The sequence below is a fragment of the Chiloscyllium plagiosum genome, chromosome 9, assembly GCF_004010195.1.
Source record: "Chiloscyllium plagiosum isolate BGI_BamShark_2017 chromosome 9, ASM401019v2, whole genome shotgun sequence".
NCBI classification, from domain to species: Eukaryota; Metazoa; Chordata; class Chondrichthyes; order Orectolobiformes; family Hemiscylliidae; genus Chiloscyllium; species Chiloscyllium plagiosum.
The window spans coordinates 639,893-662,364 of record NC_057718.1 but is presented as its reverse complement, the minus strand read 5'-3'; the positions used below and the strand labels follow the sequence as shown (position 1 = coordinate 662,364).

The 22,472-nt window shown below is 42.4% G+C and overlaps 1 protein-coding gene across 1 annotated transcript in view; it reads right to left on the bottom strand.

Moving 5' to 3' along the window:
- The window catches only part of rpl7l1 (ribosomal protein L7-like 1), a 36,740-nt gene that overhangs the window by 5,872 nt on the left and 8,396 nt on the right, over positions 1-22,472 (bottom strand). Inside the window, exons 3-5 of the mRNA XM_043695209.1 lie at positions 15,029-15,192; positions 13,013-13,150; positions 2,481-2,590 (exon numbers count right to left, since the gene is read on the bottom strand). Coding sequence (XP_043551144.1) covers positions 2,481-2,590; positions 13,013-13,150; positions 15,029-15,192 — 412 coding nt within the window. The remainder of the gene's footprint in view (positions 1-2,480; positions 2,591-13,012; positions 13,151-15,028; positions 15,193-22,472) is intronic.

Here is a 22,472-nt window from a genome sequence, read left to right as displayed (position 1 = left end):
GAGTGTTATTAGAGGTGCAATCTTCCAAAAAATGGCTGCACTCATCATATTCCTGGCTTGTGTCTTGTAGATGATGGACAGGCTTAGGGGAGTCCGGATGCAAGTGAATGCTTGCAATTCTCTTTCAGAGAGATGTGGAGGCTAAATCATGAAGTATTTAAAGAGGAAATGGTACATTTTGAAATACTGAGATGTTGAGGTTTATGAGGAGCTACATGAAAGAGGAGTTGAGGGCTGAATGGCCACTCCTGCTCCTATTTCTTATATTCCCAGCTCTGACCTGCTTTTGCAGTCACAGTAATTGTACATATCAACAAATAAAATAAGAGGAGGAGGAGGCCTTTCAAGCCTGCTCTGCCTTTCAATAAGATCATGGCTGATCATTGAGCTCGATACACCAAACCTGCCCTCACCCATTTCACTTGAACCCTTTAGCCACACAAACTGTACCTACCTCCTTCTTGAAAATAATGTTTTGGCCTCAAACACTTTCTGTGGTAGTAATTTCCACAGGCTCACCACTCTCTGGGTTAAGAAATTGCACATTTTTGTACTAAACGATTTAATCCTTATCCTTAAGCAATGACCCATGGTTCTGCACTCCTCCACCATCAGGAATATCCTTCCTTATAGGTTTCTGAGATCTCCTTCATTCTTCTGAACTCAGGTGAATACAATCCTAACCAACTCAATTGCTCCTCATAAGTCAGTCCTCCCATCCAAGGAATCAATTTGGTTTACCTTCACTGCACTCCCACTCATGAAGAGCATTCTTCCTGAGATAAGCAGATCAAATCTGAACACAATATTCCAGGTGTGGCCTCACCAATAACCTGTATATGTGCAGCAAGACATTCTTATACAGTTGATCAAGTTCAATTTCTGGTCAATAGTAACCCCTAGGATGATAGCGATAGATTCAGTGATGGTAATACAACCGGACATCAAGGGTTTATAGGTCACAAGAAGAACTTCTGTTAGTCAATAAATATCCTTTCACCCAATATTATCTTTTCACACTGAAATTACCGTTGTCCTTATAATAACAAGTGTTTTTATTTTCTGAATAATTCTGTATTTTCTTTCCAAATGCTTTGTATCTGCTGTACTTAGATCACTAACCCTTTCTACTACTACAAAATACTAATCAGATTAGTCAGACATCATTTGCCTTCTGTGCCGGCCGTCCCTTCTTAACTTATAGAGTCATACAGCACAGAAATAGACCCTTTGGTTCAACCAGTTCATGCTGAACATAATCCCATACCTAACTAGTCTCACCTGCCTGCTCCTGACACATATCCCTCCAAACCTTTCCCATTCATATACCTGCACAAATGTCTTTTAAGCACAAATTGTATCCACATCCACCACTTCCCCACAAAGTTCATTCCACACAAAGCACCCTCTGTAAAACGCTTGCACCTCAATACTTCTTTAATCTCTCTCCTCTCACCTTAAAAACTGTGCCCCCGAATCCTGAAATTCCACCATCCTAGGGAAAATACAACTACTATTAACCTTATACATACCTCTCATTATTTTATAAACTTCTATAAGGTCGCCTCTCAACCTCCTGTGCTCCAGTGAAACAAGTGCCAGTCTATCCAGCTCTTCTTTTTAACTCAAACCTTCCATACCTGGCAACATCCTGGTTCATCTCTTCTGAACCCTCTCTAGCTTAGTAATATCATTTGTATAACTGGGCAAAAGAAGTGGACACAGTATTCCAGAAGAGGCCTCACCATTGACCTATACAACCTCTCTGTAAGTGAAAACAAATCCTGTTCTTGACAATGGTCTCAAGTCGTTTTCCCTCATTAGAGTGAATAGCCTGAAGTTGACAAGATTATTCCTCTTGTTTTTTGAAGAGGGATGGAATATAACCAATCAGGGGCAGCATGGTGTCTCACTGCTGCCTCACTGTGCCAGGGGCCTGGGCTCGATTCCAGACTTGGGTGACTGCCTGTGTGGAGTTTGCACATTCTCCCCGTGTCTGCGTGGATTTCTTTCGGGTGCTCCAGTTTCCTCCCACAATCCAAAGATGTGCAGGTTATGGGAACTGGCCATGCTAAATTCCATAGTGTTCAGGGCTATATAAGTTAGGTGCATTAGTCAGGGGTAAATGTAGAATAATGGGGAAATGGGTCTGGGTGGAATACTCTCCGGTGGGTCAGTGTGGACCGAAGGGCCTGTTTCCACACTGTAGGGATCCTTCACTTCTCTGAAATCACTAAGGAGGATTGAAAGATTGTTAAAAGCATTTCTTCCAACTCTACCCTAGTTTGCATTAGCAACATGGGATGGATGTCATCTGGAATAGGTGACTTGTTAACTTTGAATGGTGTCAACCTATTTAGTCTTCCTATTTTTACCTTGTGACCCAAACAGCCTCCTCCTGTGCTGTAAATCAATGCAGTATGTCCATTATCACTATTCTTTCTTGGTGATGAGATTGCGGCAACAGAATTGATACCTACCCAGATGCTGCTCAATGATTGCATTGTCGGTTAAAGCTACACACTTCTTGTTGACTTTTGCTTGGCCCCGTTTCAGAATCAGTTCACGAATGGATTTCAAGTTGGGAAACCTATGAAGAGAAAACAAAATGCATGGGACGTACATATCAGTAGCATTATGTGACTGCACTGAAGTACGAAGCATTTTCCATTCCATACTACTCAAACCAACATGATACAAGATCGTAAACTTTCTCACCAGTTCATTTATCTACCATCTAGATATTGTTTCCCAATGTCCCCTCCTGAAGTTTGACCCTCTTTCTCTTCATTATTGCATTGGCACAGGTTAAAGTAGATTTCTGCATTGCCCATCTGTACAGTTATAGTTTCATACTAATAGAAGCAGGAGCAGGCCATTTGGCCCATCGAGCCGGCTCCACCATTCATTAAGATCATGGCTGAGCTATCACTCATCTCAGATCTTCCAACCTGCATTATCCCTATAACCCTTAATTCCTCAACCATGCAAAAATCCACTCAACTGTGTCTGGAATATATTTAATGAAGCTGCCCCTACTACTTCCTTGGGCAGAGAAGTCTATAGATTCACTACACTCCGGGAAAAGCAGTTCCTCCTCACCTCTGTCCTCAATCTACTCCCCCTACTCTTGAGGCCATGTCCCCTAGGCCAGTCTTAATCTCACCCACCAGCAGAAACAACCTGCCTCTACCTTATCTATCCCTTTCATAATTTTATGTTTCTACAAGATCCCCTCTCATTCTTCTAAATTCTAGCGAGTATAGTCCCACGTGGCTTAACCTGTCCTCGTAGGATAACCCCCTCATATCTGGAATCAACCTGGTGAACCTCCTTTGCACCGTCTCCAAAGCCAGGATATCCTTCCTCAAATAAGGAGACCAGAAGTGAGCACAATACTCCAGGTACAGCCTCAATACCTTGTACAATTGCAGCAAAACCTCCCTGCTTTTAAATTTAATCCCTCTAGCAATGAAAGCCAACATTCTGATTTGCAGGTGCAGCAGGTAATCAACTTCTAGTGATTTGTTATGAAGTTGAAGGTGATTACTGTACTTTAAGTGGGAGTGAATGCAGGCACCTGTCATGTGACTGACCGCAGTCTCAGCGTGTACTGGAAAATTGAAAGTATGTAACCTTTGGCTGTGAAACAAATACCTGATAGCGTGTTCTGAGAAGATTTGTAGCTCAGGTTGGGGTTCTGGATGTTGGCTTGCTCCCTGAGCTGGAAGGTTCATTTTCAGACATTTCGTCACCATACTAAGTAACACCATCATTGAGCCTCCAGTGAAGCACTGGTGTTAGTGACCCACTTTCTATTTATGTGTTTAGGTTTCCTTGGGTTGGTGATGTCATTTCATGTTCTTTTTTTCCAGAGGGTAGTAAATGGGGTCCAAGTTGATGTGTTATTTTGATAGAGTTCCAGTTAGAATGCCATGCTTCGAGGAATTCTCGTGCATGTTGTATTTGGCTTGTCCTAGGATGAATGTGTTGTCCCAGTGGAAGTGTTGTCCTTCCTCATCTATATGTAAGGATACTAGTGAGAGTGGGTCATGTCGCTTTTTTGGCTAGTTGGTGTTCATGTATCTTGGTGGCCAGTTTTCTGTCTGTTTGTCCAATGCAGTGTTTGATACAGTTCTTGGCATTAAATTATTGGCATAAAATTCACTAAAGAGGAGGAAAATAACAACAAACTGCCATTCCTAGATGTCACAGTAGAGCTAACAGCCAATGGGGAACTTCAAACCAGCATCTACAGGAAAGCAACATATACTGACCAAATACTGAACGACAGAAACAAACCATCCCAACACCCACAAACAAAGCTGCATTAAAACATTATTTCAATGAGCCACCACACAATGCAGCACAGAGGAACTACGAAGAGCAGAAGAAAATCACCTATACAGTGTATTCAAAAAGAATGGGTACTTAACGAACACAGTCCGCCGATTTCTCAGCAACAAACCCAAAAAAGGAAACAAAACGCACCCAGAAACCCTAGCCACTCTCCCCTACATCAGACATCTCGGAAATGACTGCCAAACGACTCAGACCTCTTGGCATCATGGTAGCCCACAACACACTAAAGCAGCGGCTAGTGAACTTAAAAGACCCTTACAGACAACAAGCAAAACTAATATCATTTACAAAATACCTTGCAAGAACTGTAGCAAACACTACATTGGACAAACAGGCAGAAAACTAGCCAACAGGATACATGAACATCAACTAGCCACAAAAAGACACAACCCACTCTCACTAGTAAACTTTCATACAGATGACGAAGGACACCACTTCGACTGGGACAACACATCCATCCTAGGACAAGCCAAACAGAGACATGCACGAGAATTCCTAGATGCATGGCATTCTAACCAGAACGACACGGTGGCACAGTGGTTAGCACTGTTGCCTCACAGCGCCAGAGACCCGGGTTCAATTCCCACGTCAGGTGACTGACTGTGTGGAGTTTGCACGTTCTCCCCGTGTCTGCGTGGGTTTCCTCCGGATGCTCCGGTTTCCTCCCACAGTCCAAAGATGTGCAGGTCAGGTGAATTGGCCATGCTAAATTGCCCGTAGTGTTAGGTAAGGGGTAAATGTAGGGGTATGGGTGGGTTGCGCTTCAGCGGGTCGGTGTGGACTTGTTGGGCCAAAGGGCCTGTTTCCACACTGTAATGCAATCTAATCTAATGTAATCTAATCTAATCTAAACTCTATCAATAAACACATTGGCTTTGACCCCATTTACCACCCGCTGAGAAAAAGAATAGGAACTGACATCACCAAAGGAAATGACATCACCAACCCAAGGAAACCCAAACACAAAGATAGAAAACTCAATAGCACATAACACATAAGTAGGAGGCTCAATGGTGGTGTTACCTAGAATGGTGAAGAAACGTTTGCAAATGAATGAACCTTCTAGCAAACTTACATCCACAAGTACCTGAGTTTGGCTGCTATGTTTTCACAGCAGTTTGAACGTAATCAGTTTAAATTATGCCCCAAGATACTAAAAACCAATCGAATTTGAATTTTACTGTTTTGATGACATTGAACCAATGAGACGATCCAATAGTTTGGTGTATAAAAAGCAGGTATTTTGGACGGTTAGCCGGAGAAAGAGCACCTTCTAGTGTCGATAGACTACCTGCAAACCCTCTCTCTGAAAGGTACCTTTTCCACATGAAACATCTTTGCTGCGGAAGATTGAAGCTGACCCAGGGAAATCTACAAACAGAGGAAGTTCGACACCCAAAACGACAACTGCGGTCTGGTTTTGAAAACTGATTTGCTGTAAATTTAGTAAGGGCTTTACTGGATCAGTATATTGTTATAGAGTGGGAGGTAGATAACAAATCTTTAAGGGAAAGGAGGCTTAGAGTGTGAATAGTTGTTGTTTAATGTTCTCTTTTGGAGTTAAAGAATACATTTTTTTCATAGTTTGGTTTGACCCTATTATTTTTACTTCCATAGAGGATAACCTCACATTTACCAACATTGAACTCCATCTGCCAGACCCTTGCCCACTCACATAACCTATGATGTGGAGATGCCGGTGTTGGATTGGGGTAGACAAAGTTAAAAATCACACAACACCAAGTTATAGTCCAACAGGCTTATTTCAAACTACAAGCTTTTGGAGCACTGCTCCTTCGTCAGGGCAGCCCCAATAGTGCTCCAAAAGCTTATAGTTTGAAATAAACCCGTTGGACTATAACTTGGTGTTGTGTGATTTTTAGGAGAAAGTGAGGACTGCAGATGCTGGAGATCAGAGCTGAAAATGTGTTGCTGGAAAAGCGCAGCAGGTCAGGCAGCATCCAAGGTGCAGGAGAATCGACATTTCGGGCATGAGCCGTTCCTGAAGAAGGGCTGATGCCCGAAACGTCGATTCTCCTGCTCCTTGGATGCTGCCTGACCTGCTGCGCTTTTCCAGCAACACATTTTCAGTTGTGTGATTTTTAACCTTAATCTATGTAAATCTCTCTGCAGACCCTTCACATCTGCATATTTTGCTTTTCCACTCAATTTAGTGTCATCAGCAAACTTGGATGTTACACTCAGTCTCTTCTTCCAAATCATTAATGTGTTTCATGAACAGTAGCAGGCCCAACACTAACTCCTGCAGTACCCTGGTCACCACTGATCTCCAACCAGAGAAACACCCATTTATCCCAAAACTCTGCTTTCTATTGGTTAACCAGTCCTCTATCCATGCTAGTACATTCACCAAAACTCCATGCATCCTTATCTTACGGATGAGTCTTTTATGTGGCATCTTATCGAATGCCTTCTGGAAATCCAAGTGTACAACATCCACCTTTTCCCCTCCAGCCACCATGCTTGTTACATCCTCAAAGAACTCCAGTAAGTTTGTCAAACATGACCTTCCCTTCCTGAATTCATGCTGCGTATGCCTGATGGAACTCTTTCAATCCAGATGTTTCACTATTTCTTCTTTAATAATAGGTCCAGCATTTTCCTGACTACAGATCTTAAGTTACCTGCCTTTTGCCTGCACACTTTTTTAAACAGCAGCGTGACATTCACGGACTTCCAGTATGCTGGGACCTGCTTGGAGTCCAGTAAACTTAGGTAAATTAACACTAACACACCTACTATAACTTCCGCCATTTCATTCAGCACCCTGGGATGCACTCCATCAGGACCAGGGATTTATCTACCTTTAGACTCTCAAGTTTGCTCAACACTACTGCTTTAGTGATAACAATTGAATTGAGGTCCTCACCTCCCATTGTATCCTGAACATCCTTTGGCATGTTAGACACACCTCCCATTGTGAAGACTGACACCAAATAGTTATTCAAGCCTTGGCTGTTTCAGTATTACTCAATATTAATTCCACTTTCTCATCCTGCAAGGGACCTATGTCCACTTTAGCCACTCTTTTCCATTTTAGATACTTATAAAAACTATTCTTACCTGTTTTATATACTATGCTAGCTTGCATTCATAATCTATTTTTCCATTCTTTATTGCTTTTTAAAATTTACCCAATCTTCCTGTTTCCCACTCCTCTTGGCTACTTTGTCAGCCTGAGCTTTTAATTGGATGCCTTCCTTTATTTCCTTGGGTATCCAAGGCTGGCTCTTCCTACTCTTGCTATCCTTGTTTTTGACCAGAATACACTTTCTTTAATCACTGCGAAGAATCTCTTTGAAGGCCCTCCACTGTTCCACCAAATAAATTGTGGTCCCAGTCTAATTAACCAACTCCTTCCTCATCCCATTATAGTCTCCCTTGTTTAAGCATAACACCCTGGTTTTAGATGATACTATATCATCCTCCATTTGTATCCAAAATTCAACCATACTGTGATCACTCTTTCCCAAAGAATCATTAACTACGAGATAATTAATTTTACCTATCTCATTACGCAGGGCCAGATCTAAGATTGCATGTGCCCTTGTAGATTTGGTAACATGCTGTTCAAGAAAGTTATAATGGATTAGTTCTACAAACCCATCTTCAAGACTACCTCCGCCAACTTGATTCGGCCAATCAATGTGCATGTTAAAGTCCTACTTGACTACTGCCTTTCCATTCTTACATATGTCAGATATTTCCTCATTGATCACTTGTGCCACTATAGCATTATTATTGGATGCCCTATAGACTACTCTCATCAGTGACCTCTTCCCCCTTACTATTCCTGATCTCCACCCAAATGGATTAACACTTTGCTGGATGGAGGCTCACTGATGATGTTACCTAGTAGGGTGATGAAACGTCTGAAAACGAACCTTCCAGCTCAGTGAGCAAATTACATCCAGAACCTCAACCTGAGCTACAAATTTTCTCAAAACCCGCTAACATTTTGCTCCTTAGATCCTATATCATCTCTGCCTATTGCCTGAATCTCATCATTAATGAAGAGCACGACCCTGCCTCCCTTCTATATCTACGGTATAGTCAGTAGCACATGTCCCTGAGTTCAACTCCAAAGATTTGAACCTGCAAATCAACAATTTACATTTATACAGCAGATTGAATGTAGCAAACCTTCACAAAGTGACTCCTCACAGGGATTGTACCAAACAGAATTTGATACAAACCACATAACATAATTAGAAAAGCTTCAGGGGACACAGTGGTATAACAATAACATCACTGGACACCAAGCTAATGTCCTGCTGAGTGTGATTCAAATCCTGCTGTCACAGATAGCAAAACTTGTATTCAATAAAATCTGGAATTAAAAGCTTATCCTAATGGCAACAATGTACCCATCTACATGACTGTATTAACTCCAGGAAAGGTAAGAGAGGCAGACAGGTAGTGCAGGAGTCTTCTGTGGCTATCCCCATTTCAAACAAGCATGCTGTTTTGGAAAATGTGGGGGTGATGGACACTCAGGGTAATGCAGCAAGAGCAGCCAAGTTTCTGGTATTGAGACTGGCTCTAACCTAATGAGGGGTACGTTGGGTTCCAAGCAATCGATTGTGTTGGGGACTCTCTCGTCCGAGGTACAGACGTTTCTGTGGTCAGCAGCGAAACATCAGAATGGTGTGTTGCTTCCCTGGTGCCAGGATCAAGGATGTCTCAGAGAGGGTGCAGAATGTTCTTGTTGTGTGAGTTTTACAAATGGGAAAGTGTGAGGTCATGAACTTTGGTAGGAAGAATAGAAGCATGGACTATTTTCTAAATGACCAGAAAATCCAGGAGTCTGAAGCACAAAGTGATTTGGGAGTCCGAGTCCAGGATTCTCTTTAAGATAAACTTGCAGGTTGAGTTGGTAGTTAGGAAGGCAAGTACAATGTTGTCATTCATTTTTAGAGAATTAGAATATAAACGCAGGGATGCACTTCTGAGGCTTTATAAGGCTCTGACCAGACCATTTTGAGAGTACTGTGAACAATCTTGGAGCGGGTCCAGGGGAGATTCACAAGAAAGATCCCAGCAATGAAAGACGTAACATATGAGAAGGTTGATGGAGTTGTGGGTAGTGTGGAGGGCTGTTGTAGGTTGCAATGGGACATTGACAGGAAGCTGAAAATGTGTTGCTGGAAAAGCGCAGCAGGTCAGGCAGCATCCAAGGAACAGGAGAATCGACGTTTCGGGCATAAGCCCTTCTTCAGGATCTAACCAACAGTTAGATCCAGTATATCCTTTTCCATTACTATTTAAAAACTCAGAATTATGGTCACTGGCCCAAGGGGCTCTGCAACTGCCCTGCCTTATTTCCCAAGAATAGGTCAGGTTTTGCACCTTCTCTAATTGGTACATCCACATGCTGAATCAAAAATTTCTCTTGTACAGAAATTCCTCTCAATCTAAACTCTTAACACTATGGCAGTCCCAGTCCATGTTTGGAAAGTTAAAATTGCCTACCATAATCACCCTATTATTATTACCGATAACGGAGATCTCCTTACAAATTTCCTTCTCAATTTCTCACTGACTATTGAGGTGGTCGATAATACAATCCCAATAAGGTGATCATCCCTTTCTTGTTTGTCAGTTCCACCCAAATAACTTGCCTGGACGTATTCCCAGGAATATCCTCCCAAAGTACAGATGTAATGCTATCCCTTGTCAAAAATGCCACTCCCCCTCCTCTCTTGCACCCGATTCTATTGTTCATTTGTATCCTGGAACATTCAGCTGCCAGTCCTGTCCATCCTTGAGTCATGTTTCAGTAATTTCTGTGATATCCCAGTCCCATGTTTCTAACCATGCCCCGAGTTCATGTGCCTTCCCTGTTAGGCCTCTTGCATTGAATAAGTGCAATTTAATTTATCAATCTTAACTCATTCCTTGCGTTGCTCCCTGCCCTGACTGTTTGACTTGCTCCTTTTCCCAACTGTACCAGTCCGAGACTGATTTCTTTCCTCACTATCTCCTTGGATCCCACCCCTCCCAACTGTACTAGGTTAAATCCTCCCAAGCAGTTCTAGCAAACCTCCCTGCCAGTATATCCAGGTACAATTTATCCTTCTTATACAGGTCACTTTTATCCCAGGAGAGATTCCAAAGATCCAAAAATGTGAATTCTTCTCCCCTGCACCAGCTTCTCAGCCACACATTCAGCTGCTTCGTCTTCCCATTCCTACCCTCACTTCGACTGGGACAAAACATCCATACTAGGACAAGCCAAACAGAGAGACACACGAGAATTCCTTGTAGCATGGCATTCCAACCGGAAATCTATCAACAAACACATAAGAGTTCGACCCCATCGACCACCCCCTGAGAAAAAGAACAGGAAGTGACATCACCACAGGAAATGTCATCATCAACCCAAAGAAACCCAAACATATAAATAGAAGACAGGAATTTATCAGCAGTGCTTCGCCTGAGGCCCACTGAAGATGTTACCTAGTAGAGTGATGAAACATCTGGAAATGAACCTTCCAATTCAGCAAGTAAACCTAGCTGACTTGGGAATAGCTGCAGGAGACTCATTCACTACCTGCCTCCTTCTCCTACCTATCCTAGGGATAACCCTTTTACCTGACTGTGTATCTGCAGTTTTTCTCCCTTCCACCAACTGCCATCCATCACACCTCTGAGCTCATACAAGTTCCTCATTGCCTCCAACTGATCCATGCAATCTGATAGGATTTGCAATAAACATACTCTTTACAAACATAATCATCAGTCACATAGAAACTCTCCCTAATCTACCACATCTGACAGAAAGAGCACTCAACCAAAGGCCATCTTTCCACCTTAGCAATCTATAGATCCAGAAAATAGCACAATCTTATTGTTCTAAAAACCCCTGCTCTAGGCTGACTTAGTACCTATGTTTTATATTTTTAAATTTTAATCAAGAGACAGAACCAAAAAGAGCCCACTCTACAGACTATTGTAGATTTCATCGACAAACTTACCATCGCCCCGCCACATTGTCATGAACATCACAAACAATAACGGGCCCAGCATTGATCCACATGGAATGTTACTGGACACCAGCCTCCAGTCACACAAACAGCCTTTCACTACCACATTGTTTCTTGCCATTAAGCTAATTTTGGATCCACCCTGCCAAGTTACTTTGGATCCCACGTGCTTTTGCCTTCTTTATCAGTTTTCCATTTGGGACTTTGTCAAAGACTTTGCTGAAATCCATATAAACTGTATCAACTGCCCTACCCTCATCTACACACTCAGTCAACTTCTTGAAAGATACAGTCAAATACGTTAGGCATGACCTCCATTCTGACAAAACCACGCAGTCTATCCTTGATCAAACTCACCTTCTAAAATGGGGATTAATTATTTCCCCTCGTGATTTTCTCCAATAGTTTCCCTGCCACTGGTAAGAAATTCACAGTGCCATAATTCCCTGGTCTACCTCTACCACCCTTTTTGTAAAGTAATATCACATCAGCTGTCCTCGATTCCTCTGGTACCTGCTCTGGTAATTAGGGACCTTGTTATTTTCTCCCTTGTCTTTCACAACAACTTGGGAAACAATTCATCTGGACCTAGGGATATGTCTACTTTTAAACCCACCAAAACTCCAATCCCTCCTCACTTCTTATGCCAATCAACTCAGGAATTTCACAGTTCACCTCCTTCAATTCAGTACTTGCATCCTTAGGAAGAAGTCCATAGCACCTTGTAGGTGCACAGTTTTGATCTGATGAAGTCTAATGTAGCTTTAATGCCAGCAAACCATAGCTGCTCATTCAAAGAGAGTACTAGTGGTGAGTTTAACCTGAGAGTCACCATGTTCAGGCCAGGGGCAAGGTTCAAAAGGCCAGACCTGTATGGCAGCCTCAGCCAGAAGATTCAAAATCTATCCCATTTAGGATGGTTGAGGAGCACTGATTCATTAACTGAGGGAAGAGTGCATTGTAATCAGCCTGAAGTTACTTTGTTCACATTTACCTGATGCTATGAAACTTCACTGGGCCTAGAGTCAGAGTCAATGTGGAAGACTCTCAGGGCAGCTCCTTCCTCTGGGGGTATAGTGATGTCTAATAATTATACTCACAATATCAAGCTGGTGCTTAACTAGTCTGTGGAACATTTCTTCCAATTTTGGCACAAGTGCCCAGATAGTCATGAAGAGGACTATCAACAAGGCCTGATTTGCCCTTGCATCAAAGTTGATGCCAGGTGGACCAAATGGTTTAATTCCTTCGTGGGACTTTGTAGCAATTTCATACAACTGAATGGCTTGGTAGGCCATGTAGAGGACAGTTAACAGTCAACTATTTTCCGACTCAAATTTGCCTTCCCATTTGTAAGACAATCTTACACTGAGCCAAATATACCATTCATTGACTAAGAGATCCTTTGTTATGGAGTCTCTGATATGTAACATAATGGGTCAGATTGACAGTGGAACACAGGAATTAGGAGTGGGAGCAGGCAATTCAGTCCATTCAGACGGCTCCACCATTTAACATCATCATGGGTGATCTTACTAAGGTCTCAACTCCACTCTCCTGCATCTTCTTCACAGCCCTTTATCCCGCTTTTCATCAGAAACAAACGTATTTCTTTTTTGAATCTGTTGATTGACAATCCTTACCCCCAGGCAACATAAGGCTCCACCATCTTCAGCATTTTCAATGATTTCTCGTTCAGTTTGACAAAAGAGCCATTGTAGAGTTGACGGAGTCGCAACATTTGAATAATTTTCGTTACCTTTGGACTGACCCCATTAATCCTGGTGAATACAAACAAATTTAGCTCACTAAATTAAAGATCAATCATTTTTCATTAATAGCTTTGCATCCAATATACAAGCTTAGAATCACAGAATTGTTACTCTAGACGTGGTGCAGAAAAAATTGACAAGAAGGGTCCCAGGGACAAAGGACTTCATTATGTAAATAGACTGGAGGGATTTAGACTGTTTTCCTTGGAGAACACTGAAAGGAGATTTGATAAAAGCACTCAAAATAATGAGATGTCTGGCTAGCATATGTGGGGAAAACATTGTTCCTTATTGATGGAACACGCAAGAACTAGTGAGGAAAGATTTTTTTTAAAAATTAATAAAGAAACATGGCATCCTGTACAAAAGTGTATTCACGATGAAGTTGTGATTAGGGGCGAGGATGTGACAATTAAAAGTCTGCTGGAGGTAGGTTCAATTAGGGGATTAGGAAATTGGATTGAGATTTGGATAAAGTGAGAAGGGGAGAAGACTGGGAGAGATCACAAGTTAAATTGTCCTTTATGTAAATTGAGGACAGCAGCACAGACATGAACGGTCAAATGGACACGTGGCAGCAATCAGAGGTAAAAACAGTCAAAGATAAATATCCGAAAATTAACGGTAAGATGCAGACGTCTGAAAATGTAAGATGTAGAATTACGCACATGTTATAGAGGAGTGGCAGGTTGGGGTTAGTAAGAGATAGTCAGAAAAAGACATGGTGTCACCCAAAGTGATCAGCAGACAGAAGAGTGGAGAAAGATGAAGAGTCAGAGGCAGATCAAAACAGTATAAGCGAGGGGATAGAGTAATAGGTGGGCAGAGCAAGATGGTGTGAAGCAAGAGGGCAGAATAAAGGGGGTCAGCAAAAGGAAGGAAGAGGTAAGTACAAGGGGTTGTTAAGAAAGGATTTGCTCCTGGGCTTGACTAAAAAGCCATTAATATGGTTAGTCGAATCTCCTGTTCCCTGGATGCTGCCTGACCTGCTGTGCTGTTCCAGCAATAAAGTTTCAACTAAGGGGTTGTTAAGAAAGGATTTGCTCCTGGGCTTGACTAAAAAGCCATTAATATGGTTAGGCCTTGTGCCATGGAAAACATTATTCAATCTGACAGTCAGCGCCTCTTCTGCAGTGAGAGCACACACTGATAACCATCTGTGAGCACTGGGCACCATGGGACTGGAATACATCATTTCTCCTGGAAAAGACATATTAATTTTCAAAGTTTTCTTTCAAGATTTAAATTTTGTTACAGTACTTCCTTAAAGATTAATTTTTAAAAGTTAATTAAGTATTCATTTGTTAATTCCTCAATGTATCAACAGAAAGTTTAAAAGAGACTGCTAAGTCTTGTGGTGCAATGGTAGTAGTGTCCCTACTTCAGTCCCATTTGCTACAGAGGAGTGCCACAATGTGACATTAGTGTCAGGATCATTTAAAAAATTTAAAAAAGAACTGCTGAGACACTGGGTTGATTGGTAAGTGAATAAACCTATCAGGAAAATGATTTGAGACTGGTTTTTACAAAAATCTAGATTGAATGCATTTAACTGACCATCCAGAATAGCTGCTTCTTGAACTACAATCACAGGTTCCCTCCCTCCTGCTCTTACAATTATAACTGTGAAGTCAGTCTTAATGACAGCCAGCACAGTTATGGTCTTTTTCTTTAAAACAGGACGTACAAGATCATAAGGCGTAGGAGAAAAGTAGGCCACTTAGCAAGATTGTGGCTGATCTAATTGGTACCTTGAACTATCCGGATGGTTGGAACATATTTTTATAACATTTATATTTACGTTGTATATTAATGATTACCAAGCTAGTAATGTCAGAAAGTTACCAAATAAATGGTAGAAATTTCTTATCCCTGTAAGTTACTCACGGTCTAAGCCTCACTGCGAAACCCAACTTCTGTTCAGGCAGCATTTTGGCCTCACTCGGTTTCTTTGCCATTCGAGTAAAACGCACTTCATCACGGTATTTTTGCCTGGAGTCTCTGAGAAAATTCTCTATTCTCTTAAACTGAATCTGCTTCCCCTTCTGAAGCTGAAATGAAAAGGTATAACTCATTTAAGTTGGTCACAATGTGCAAACAGCAGCCAATTCAGTGATCGACTTGAGAAGAAAATATTAAATATCAAATCTTGAACTTCAATTTAAATTCAATGTGTAACGTACCACATAGCTTTCTTTTGGGTTGGAAAATGAAAATTGAACACGGTCATATAACTACAAGTACTAGGAAAGTTTTCGAAACTTGAAGATCAAGTGAGATGATGTGTACACTTTAGCTGCACAAGGTCATGCTGCTTTTCAGAGGCAGAGTGTCAGACTGGCACCAAACCTAATGTCAGACTTCAAATTGATCCAGCTGTAGCACAGTACAAACCTGAGTATAATGTACTCAGAGACATCCAATATACTGCAATCAGGAATCACCTCTCACCATTTTTCTCAAAGTGTAAAAGACAAAACTCGAAGACCCTGAAAAGAAAGAATTCTAATACCAGGCAAGCCCTAGGTCCAGTTACTGAATCAAAGATTGACCATCACTCTGTAGACAATACTGTGTCAGCATTATTTAAAAATCAAAAGAACTGACATAGCTCACCGCTGAGGTCTGGTCTCATGATCTACAGAAATTGCTTTTCCTTGTCTTTTTTTAAAAACACATATGTGTTAAGCCATCTGTTTTTGTCTTTTTTTCCACAAATGAAAGTTCTGTTTGATGTTTTGAAGGGTTACGGTTTAAGTTGCATAGTAGCAATTAGTGATCTATTTTGTTTGCCATTTATCAAAATGCTTAAAATAAATTGTTTTTCTCCTGTTAATGACAAAACCTGATGTCCTGAATAGCAGTCAGACAGGCAAATTGATTATTACAATGGTTTAATGAGTATTTTCATATTGTGAGGGCTTCTGGCATATTAAAGCTTAATTATACATGTGGTTCTCAATTGAGTCACTCCAAAATATTGGGGCTTACAGCAGGATTTTCGAATGAAGATGTGAGACTGTACTTAGACTAAGATTAATTGGTAAAGAATAACAGGACAGACACCGGGTTTTTCAAACTAAAATAAACTGGTATTAGTATCAAACAAAATCAATGTACAGTTGGAATAGGTACTCCTGACAGTTTTACAAGATCTAACAAATGTCAAGCTGATAGAATTGGCAAATGTATTAGATATGGAATTGCTTGCTGGAGCAAGGCAGCAGAGATAATTGTGACCCTGGCTACCCATACCGGCCCGGGTTATACCTATCTATTTGAGAGGTACGTGGAACATTCCTTGTTCCAAACTAATTTGGTTCCACAATTCTTTCTTCGATACATGCTTAGTGCTGCTTCCCTCTTGTTTGAAATTGGAATTTTTTTTATCTATTTTGCTTCCAATTTCCACCCTGCCCTCATCTTCACTGGGTCCATCTCGCACTCCTCTTTTCCTCTCTTTGAGATCTGTTTTCATTTCTCGGAATAGGCTGGCCACCAATACACACTGACGTGAGATCCTAAATGAGTATTTGCATTAGTATTCACTCAGGAGAAGGACATAGAGGATAGTGAGATTAGTGTGGAGCATGCTAACTTTACAAATGCTTTTTTTCTTTTGACTAAATTCATAACCTCATTGTCCAAGGGTCCATTACCTTGCCTTGTCCCTTACTGGAACATGTCGGTCCTGGACTCTGATCGGCAGGTCTTGAAATAGTTCCCACATGCCAAATGTGGACTTGCCTGAGAACAGCTCCTCCCAATTAACATTCCCGAGCTCCTGCCTAATATTGACGTAATTTGCCCTCCACTAACTTAATACCTTGCACAAGGTACTAACTTATTCTTATTTATAGCTATCTTAAAACTTAAGGAGTTGTGATCATTTTTCCAAAATGCTCTCCCACTAAAAGGTCAGTCACCTGGCCAGACTCATTAGCCAGTACAAAGTCCAGTATGGCCTTTCCTCTACTTGGACTGTCCACATACTGTTTCAAGAAACCCTCTTGGATGCACTTAATTTCTGCCCTGTCTCAGCCTCTTGCTCTAAGAGGGTCCCAGACAATGTTGGGAAAGTTCAAGTCAACCTCTATGACTTGCCATTTGTTTTCCATAATCTGCCTACAAATTTATTCCTCAATCTCTTGGTGATTGTTCCTCTTATTATGTCATATTCATTCAGCTTTTCCTCTATCCTGGCCTGTTATCCATTTTTTCCTTGTTTACTCGTCCTTTTCAGATCTTTCAGTGGGCTCTACCTATCTGCTCACCTCTCTTTTTCTTCTCCTCCACTCCTGACATCGCCACTTCTACGCCCCCCACCATAGTTCAATGTACTCTGTCTACTTGCTGACAATTGAATTTTATGACATTTCAAGCCTTGTACATTTTAAAGGCTGAGATTTCCTGTCTCAACTGCCCTCCCAGGCAGTGCATCCTAGATCCCCAACAAAGTCAGTGAAAATATTCTTGCCTCAAATCCCCTCTAAACCTTCTGCCCTTCACCTTAAAATAAGACCCTCATTACTGACCCTTTAAACAAGGGGAACAGCTGTGTCTGATCCATGCACCTCAACTTTATATACCATAATTGGCCCCCCTCAGCTCTCTCTGCAATGAAAACAACCCAACTCCATCCAGCTTCCTTTCAGAGCTAAAGTCCTCAACCCAGGCAACAGCTTGGTGAATCTCCAGTTTACCCCGTTCAGTGCAATCACATCATTCCCATAGTGGGCTAACCAAAAATATACACACTAGTCCAACTGTGGCCTAACCAAAGTTCTGTACAGCTCCAATATGACCTTCCTGCTCTTACAATCTATGCTAGGACTGATAAAGGCAAGTATCCTGTACGCATTCTTAAAATCATCATAATTGATCTGTTCTGCTGACTTAAGGGACCTATGGACAAGCACCCCAAGATTCCATTATTCCTCCAAGCTTCCCAGTGTCTTGCTATTCATGGAGTACTCCCTTGTCTTGTTACTTCTTCTAAAGTGCACTACTTCACATTTATCAGGGTTAAATTCCATCTGCCACTGATCTGCCCATCTAACCAACCAGTTTATTTCTGTCTGGTAACCTAAAACTTTCTTCCTTAGTATTGGTAAAGTTTTGGATAGTGAAAAGGATTGTCAGAGGATACAGCTGGATATAACTTAGTGGGAGACATAGGCAGAAAAGTGGCAGATGAAATTTAACCCAGACAAAAGTGAGGTGATGCATTTTGGAAGGTCAAGTCCAGGTGGAAATTGGGGAAATATAACTATACAGGAAATACCTATATAGCAAATTCAAAAAGAACAGGTACCCAATAAATACAGCCTGCCGATTTCTCCGTAACAAACCCAAACAAGGAGACAAAATGTGCCCAGAAACCCTAGCAACTACATCAAAGACATTTCGGAAATGATTGGCAGACTAATCAGACCTCTTGGCATCACGGTAGCCCACAAACCGACCAACACACTAAAACAGCAGCTAATGGACTTAAAACAATAAGCAAAATTAATGTAATCTACAAAATACCGTGCAAGAACTGTAACAAACACTACATTGGACAAACAGGCAGAAAACTAGTCACCAGGATACATGAACATCAACTAGCCACAAAAAGACATGACCCACCCTCACTAGTATCCTTACATACAGGTAAGGAAGGACACCACTTTGACTGGGACAACAAATCCATCCTAGGACAAGCCAAACAGACACACGCATGAGAGTTCCCAGAAGCATGGCATTCCAACTGAAACTCTTCTCAACAAACACATTGACTTGGACCCCATCTCCCACCCTCTGAGAAAAAGAAATGACATTACCAACACAAGAAATGACACACCAGCCCAAGGAAACCTTAGCACATAAATAGAAAGCGGGAAATAACACCAGCACTTCACCAGAAACTCACTGAACTTTAGAACTTTAGTTAGGCCACATTTGGAATATTGCACACAGATCTGGTCACCATACTAGCCGAAGGATGTGGATGCTTGGGAGAGGGTACAGAAAAGGTTTACCAGGATGTTGCCTGTAATGGGGGAATTTGAGCTATGAAGAAAGTTTGGATGGATTGGGTTAGTTTCCACTGGAACACAGGAGGTTGAGGGGGGTAACCTGATAGAAGTTTATAAGATTGTGAATGGCATGGTCAAAAAGTGTGGTGCTGGAAAAGCACAGCCGGTCTGAACTGCTGTGCTTTTCCAGCACCATTCTAATCCGGCATCAGAGGAACAGGAGAGTCAATGTTTCCAGCGTAAGCTCTTCATTGGAGGGTTGGATCTGAGATAAGATTGGGGGGGGGGGGGGAGATGAGAAAACTGGTGAAATCGACATTCAGACCACTCCATCCATGCAGGATCAATGTGGAAGATGAGACATTCTTCCTCCAGGCATCAGGTCACCAGAATTTGGCAGTGGAGGAGGCCCAGGACTTGCATGTCCTTGGTGGAGTGGGGGGGAAGTCGAAGTGTTCGGCCACAGGGCGGTGGGGTTGATTCGTGCATGTTTCCTGGAGATGTTCTTTGAAACATTCTGCAAGTTGGCGTCCTGTCTCTCCAATGTAGAGGTGACCACATCGAGTGCAATGGACACACTAGTTGAGGTGTTTGGATGTGCAGGAAAATCTCTGCCTGATGTAGAAGGATCCTTTGGGGCTTTGGATGGAGGTGAGGGGGGAGGTGTGGGCGTAGGTTTTACACCTCTTGCTGTGGCAGGGGAAAGTACTGGGACTGGAGGGTGGGTTGGTCGGGGGCGTGTACATAATGAGGGAGCTGTGGAGGGAACGGTCTCTGCGGAATGTAGATATGGGTGGGGAGGGAAATATCTCCCTGGTGGTGGGGTCTGATTGTAGGTGACGGAAGTGGAGGAGGATGCTGCATTGTATCTGGAGGTTGGTGGGGTGGAATGTGAGGACTGGGGGGGGTTTTCCCTTGTTGTGATTGGAGGGGTGGGCTTCTGCGTTTTGCAGCAGAGAGTAGCGGGTGCTGGGCGGAAGCGACATTGAACCGCAAACTGGTCGAGAAGGTAAGTGATTGTTATTTGAGTGGGTGTGTTCTAGACCCCAGGTCCTACAAAGTAGGGCCTCCCTCTCACCCTCCTTCTCTACCCTAAATTAAAAGTTCACAGACTTGCCCCAAAAAGAGGGTCCAAGGAAGTTCCTGTGGAGTGAAGAGTGAGGCTTTAACTCAGGAGTCTTTGACAAGCATTTTAATTGCGAGCAGCAGTGGAGGTAGGACGAACTCGGAAGACTGCAGATAAGGTAAGGCAGTTTTTATTAAAATTACTTACCGATAGCGGGCAGCGGAGGAAGTGACGGGGATTGGTTAAAAATTTACTTTTTATGGTTTATCTATTAATTCTTTTTTCAGAAAAAGACTATAGCAGACAGGTATCAGAAAGTATTTTAACTGAAATTTATACAAAGTAATAAAGTAATTAACTAAGCAGAGATGGCTGGGCAGGTGATGTGCTGTAGCTGTATGATGTGGGAGATGGCTGTTCCCACTGTGAATGGCAGTGACCACATCTGCAGCAAGTGTTGGTTGCTGGAAGAACTCCGGCTCAGAGGCAGGTAGGGGGAACCTGAGTTCAGGAGTGCAGGAGCCTCAGCCCTTGACCTTGTCCAACAGGTACGAGATTCTTGCTCCCTGTTCGGATGAGGAAAAGGGCTCTGGACAGGATGAGCCAGCTGACCACGGCACCATGGTGCAGAAGGCCATTCAAGAGGGGGGAGCTAATAGACAAGTAGTGGTTATAGGGGATTGTATAATTAGGGGGACAGATAGTATCCTTTGCAAGCCGGATCGGGAGTCTCGCATGGTGTGTTGCCTGCCCGGTGCCAGGGTGCGAGACATCTCCGACCGGCTTGAAAGGATATTGGACCTGGAGGGGGTGGATCCAGTTGTTGTGGTCCACGTTGGGACTAACAACATAGGCAAGACTAGGGTGGAGGACCTGTTTGGGGATTGTCGAGCACTAGGAAGGAAATTGAAGCACAGGTCCTCAAGGGTCATAAAATCCGGATTACTGCCCGAGCCACGTGCCAATTGGCATAGGGATAAGAAAATTAGGGAAGTAAACACGTGGCTAAGGGATTGGTGTGAGAAAGAGGGATTCCACTTCATGGGGCATTGGCATCAGTTTTGGAACTGGGGGGATCTGTACCGTTGGGACGGTCTCCACCTGAACCGATCTGGTACCAATGTTCTAGCGAAGAGGATAAATAGGGTGGTCAGTAGAACTTTAAACTTCAGAGTTGGGGGGGAAGGGAAAGTGAAAGCGACAGGAAGTATGGAGTTAAATGGAAAGATAAGCAGGAGGATAACATGTATGCAGGTGGATTTAAGCTTGAGGCAGATTAGGAATGCAACAAAAAGGATAACTTAGGACATCTTATGGCTTCCAATATCTCCAATGATAAGAAAGTTAGAATTAAGGCACTTTACCTGAATGCTCGTAGCAATCGTAACAAAGTAGATGAACTAACGGCACAGATCATCGTGAATGATTATGATGTGGTAGGCATCACAGAGACATAGTTGCAGGGGGTTCAGGACTGGCAGTTAAACATCTAAGGATTTACAACTTATCGAAAAGACAGGGAGATGGGCAGGCGGGCGGGGTGGCCTTGTTAGTTAAGAACAAAATTAAATCTATGGCACTGAACGACATAGGGTCGGATAATGTAGAGTCTGTGTGGGTGGAATTGAGGAACCACAAAGGCAAAAAAAACCATAATGGGAGTTATGTACAGATCTCCTAACAGTGGTCAGGACCAGGGGCGCAACATGTACCGGGAAATAGAAAAGGCATATCAGAAAGGCAATGTCACGGTGATCATGGGAGACTTCAATATGCAGGTGGACTGAATAAATAACGTAGCCAGTGGATCCAAAGAAAAGGAATTCATGGAATGCTTACAGGATGGCTTTTTGGAACAGCTTATCATGGAGCCCACAAGGGAGCAGGCTATTCTGGACCTAGTGCTATGTAATGAACCAGACTTTATAAAAGATCTTAAAGTAAGGGAACACTTAGGAAGCAGCAATCATAATATGGTAGAGTTCAGTCTGCAGTTTGAAAGAGAGAAGGCAAAATCGGATGTAATGGTGTTACAGTTAAATAAAGGTAATTACGAGGGCATGAGAGAGGAACTGACGAAAATAGACTGGAAGCAGAGCCTAGCAGGGAAGACAGTAGAGCAAAAATGGCAGGAGTTTGTGGATAAAATTGAGGACACTGTACTGAGGTTCATCCCCAAGAAGAGAAAGATTATCCGGAGAGGGATTAGACAGCCATGGCTGACAAAGAAAGTCAGGAAATCTAT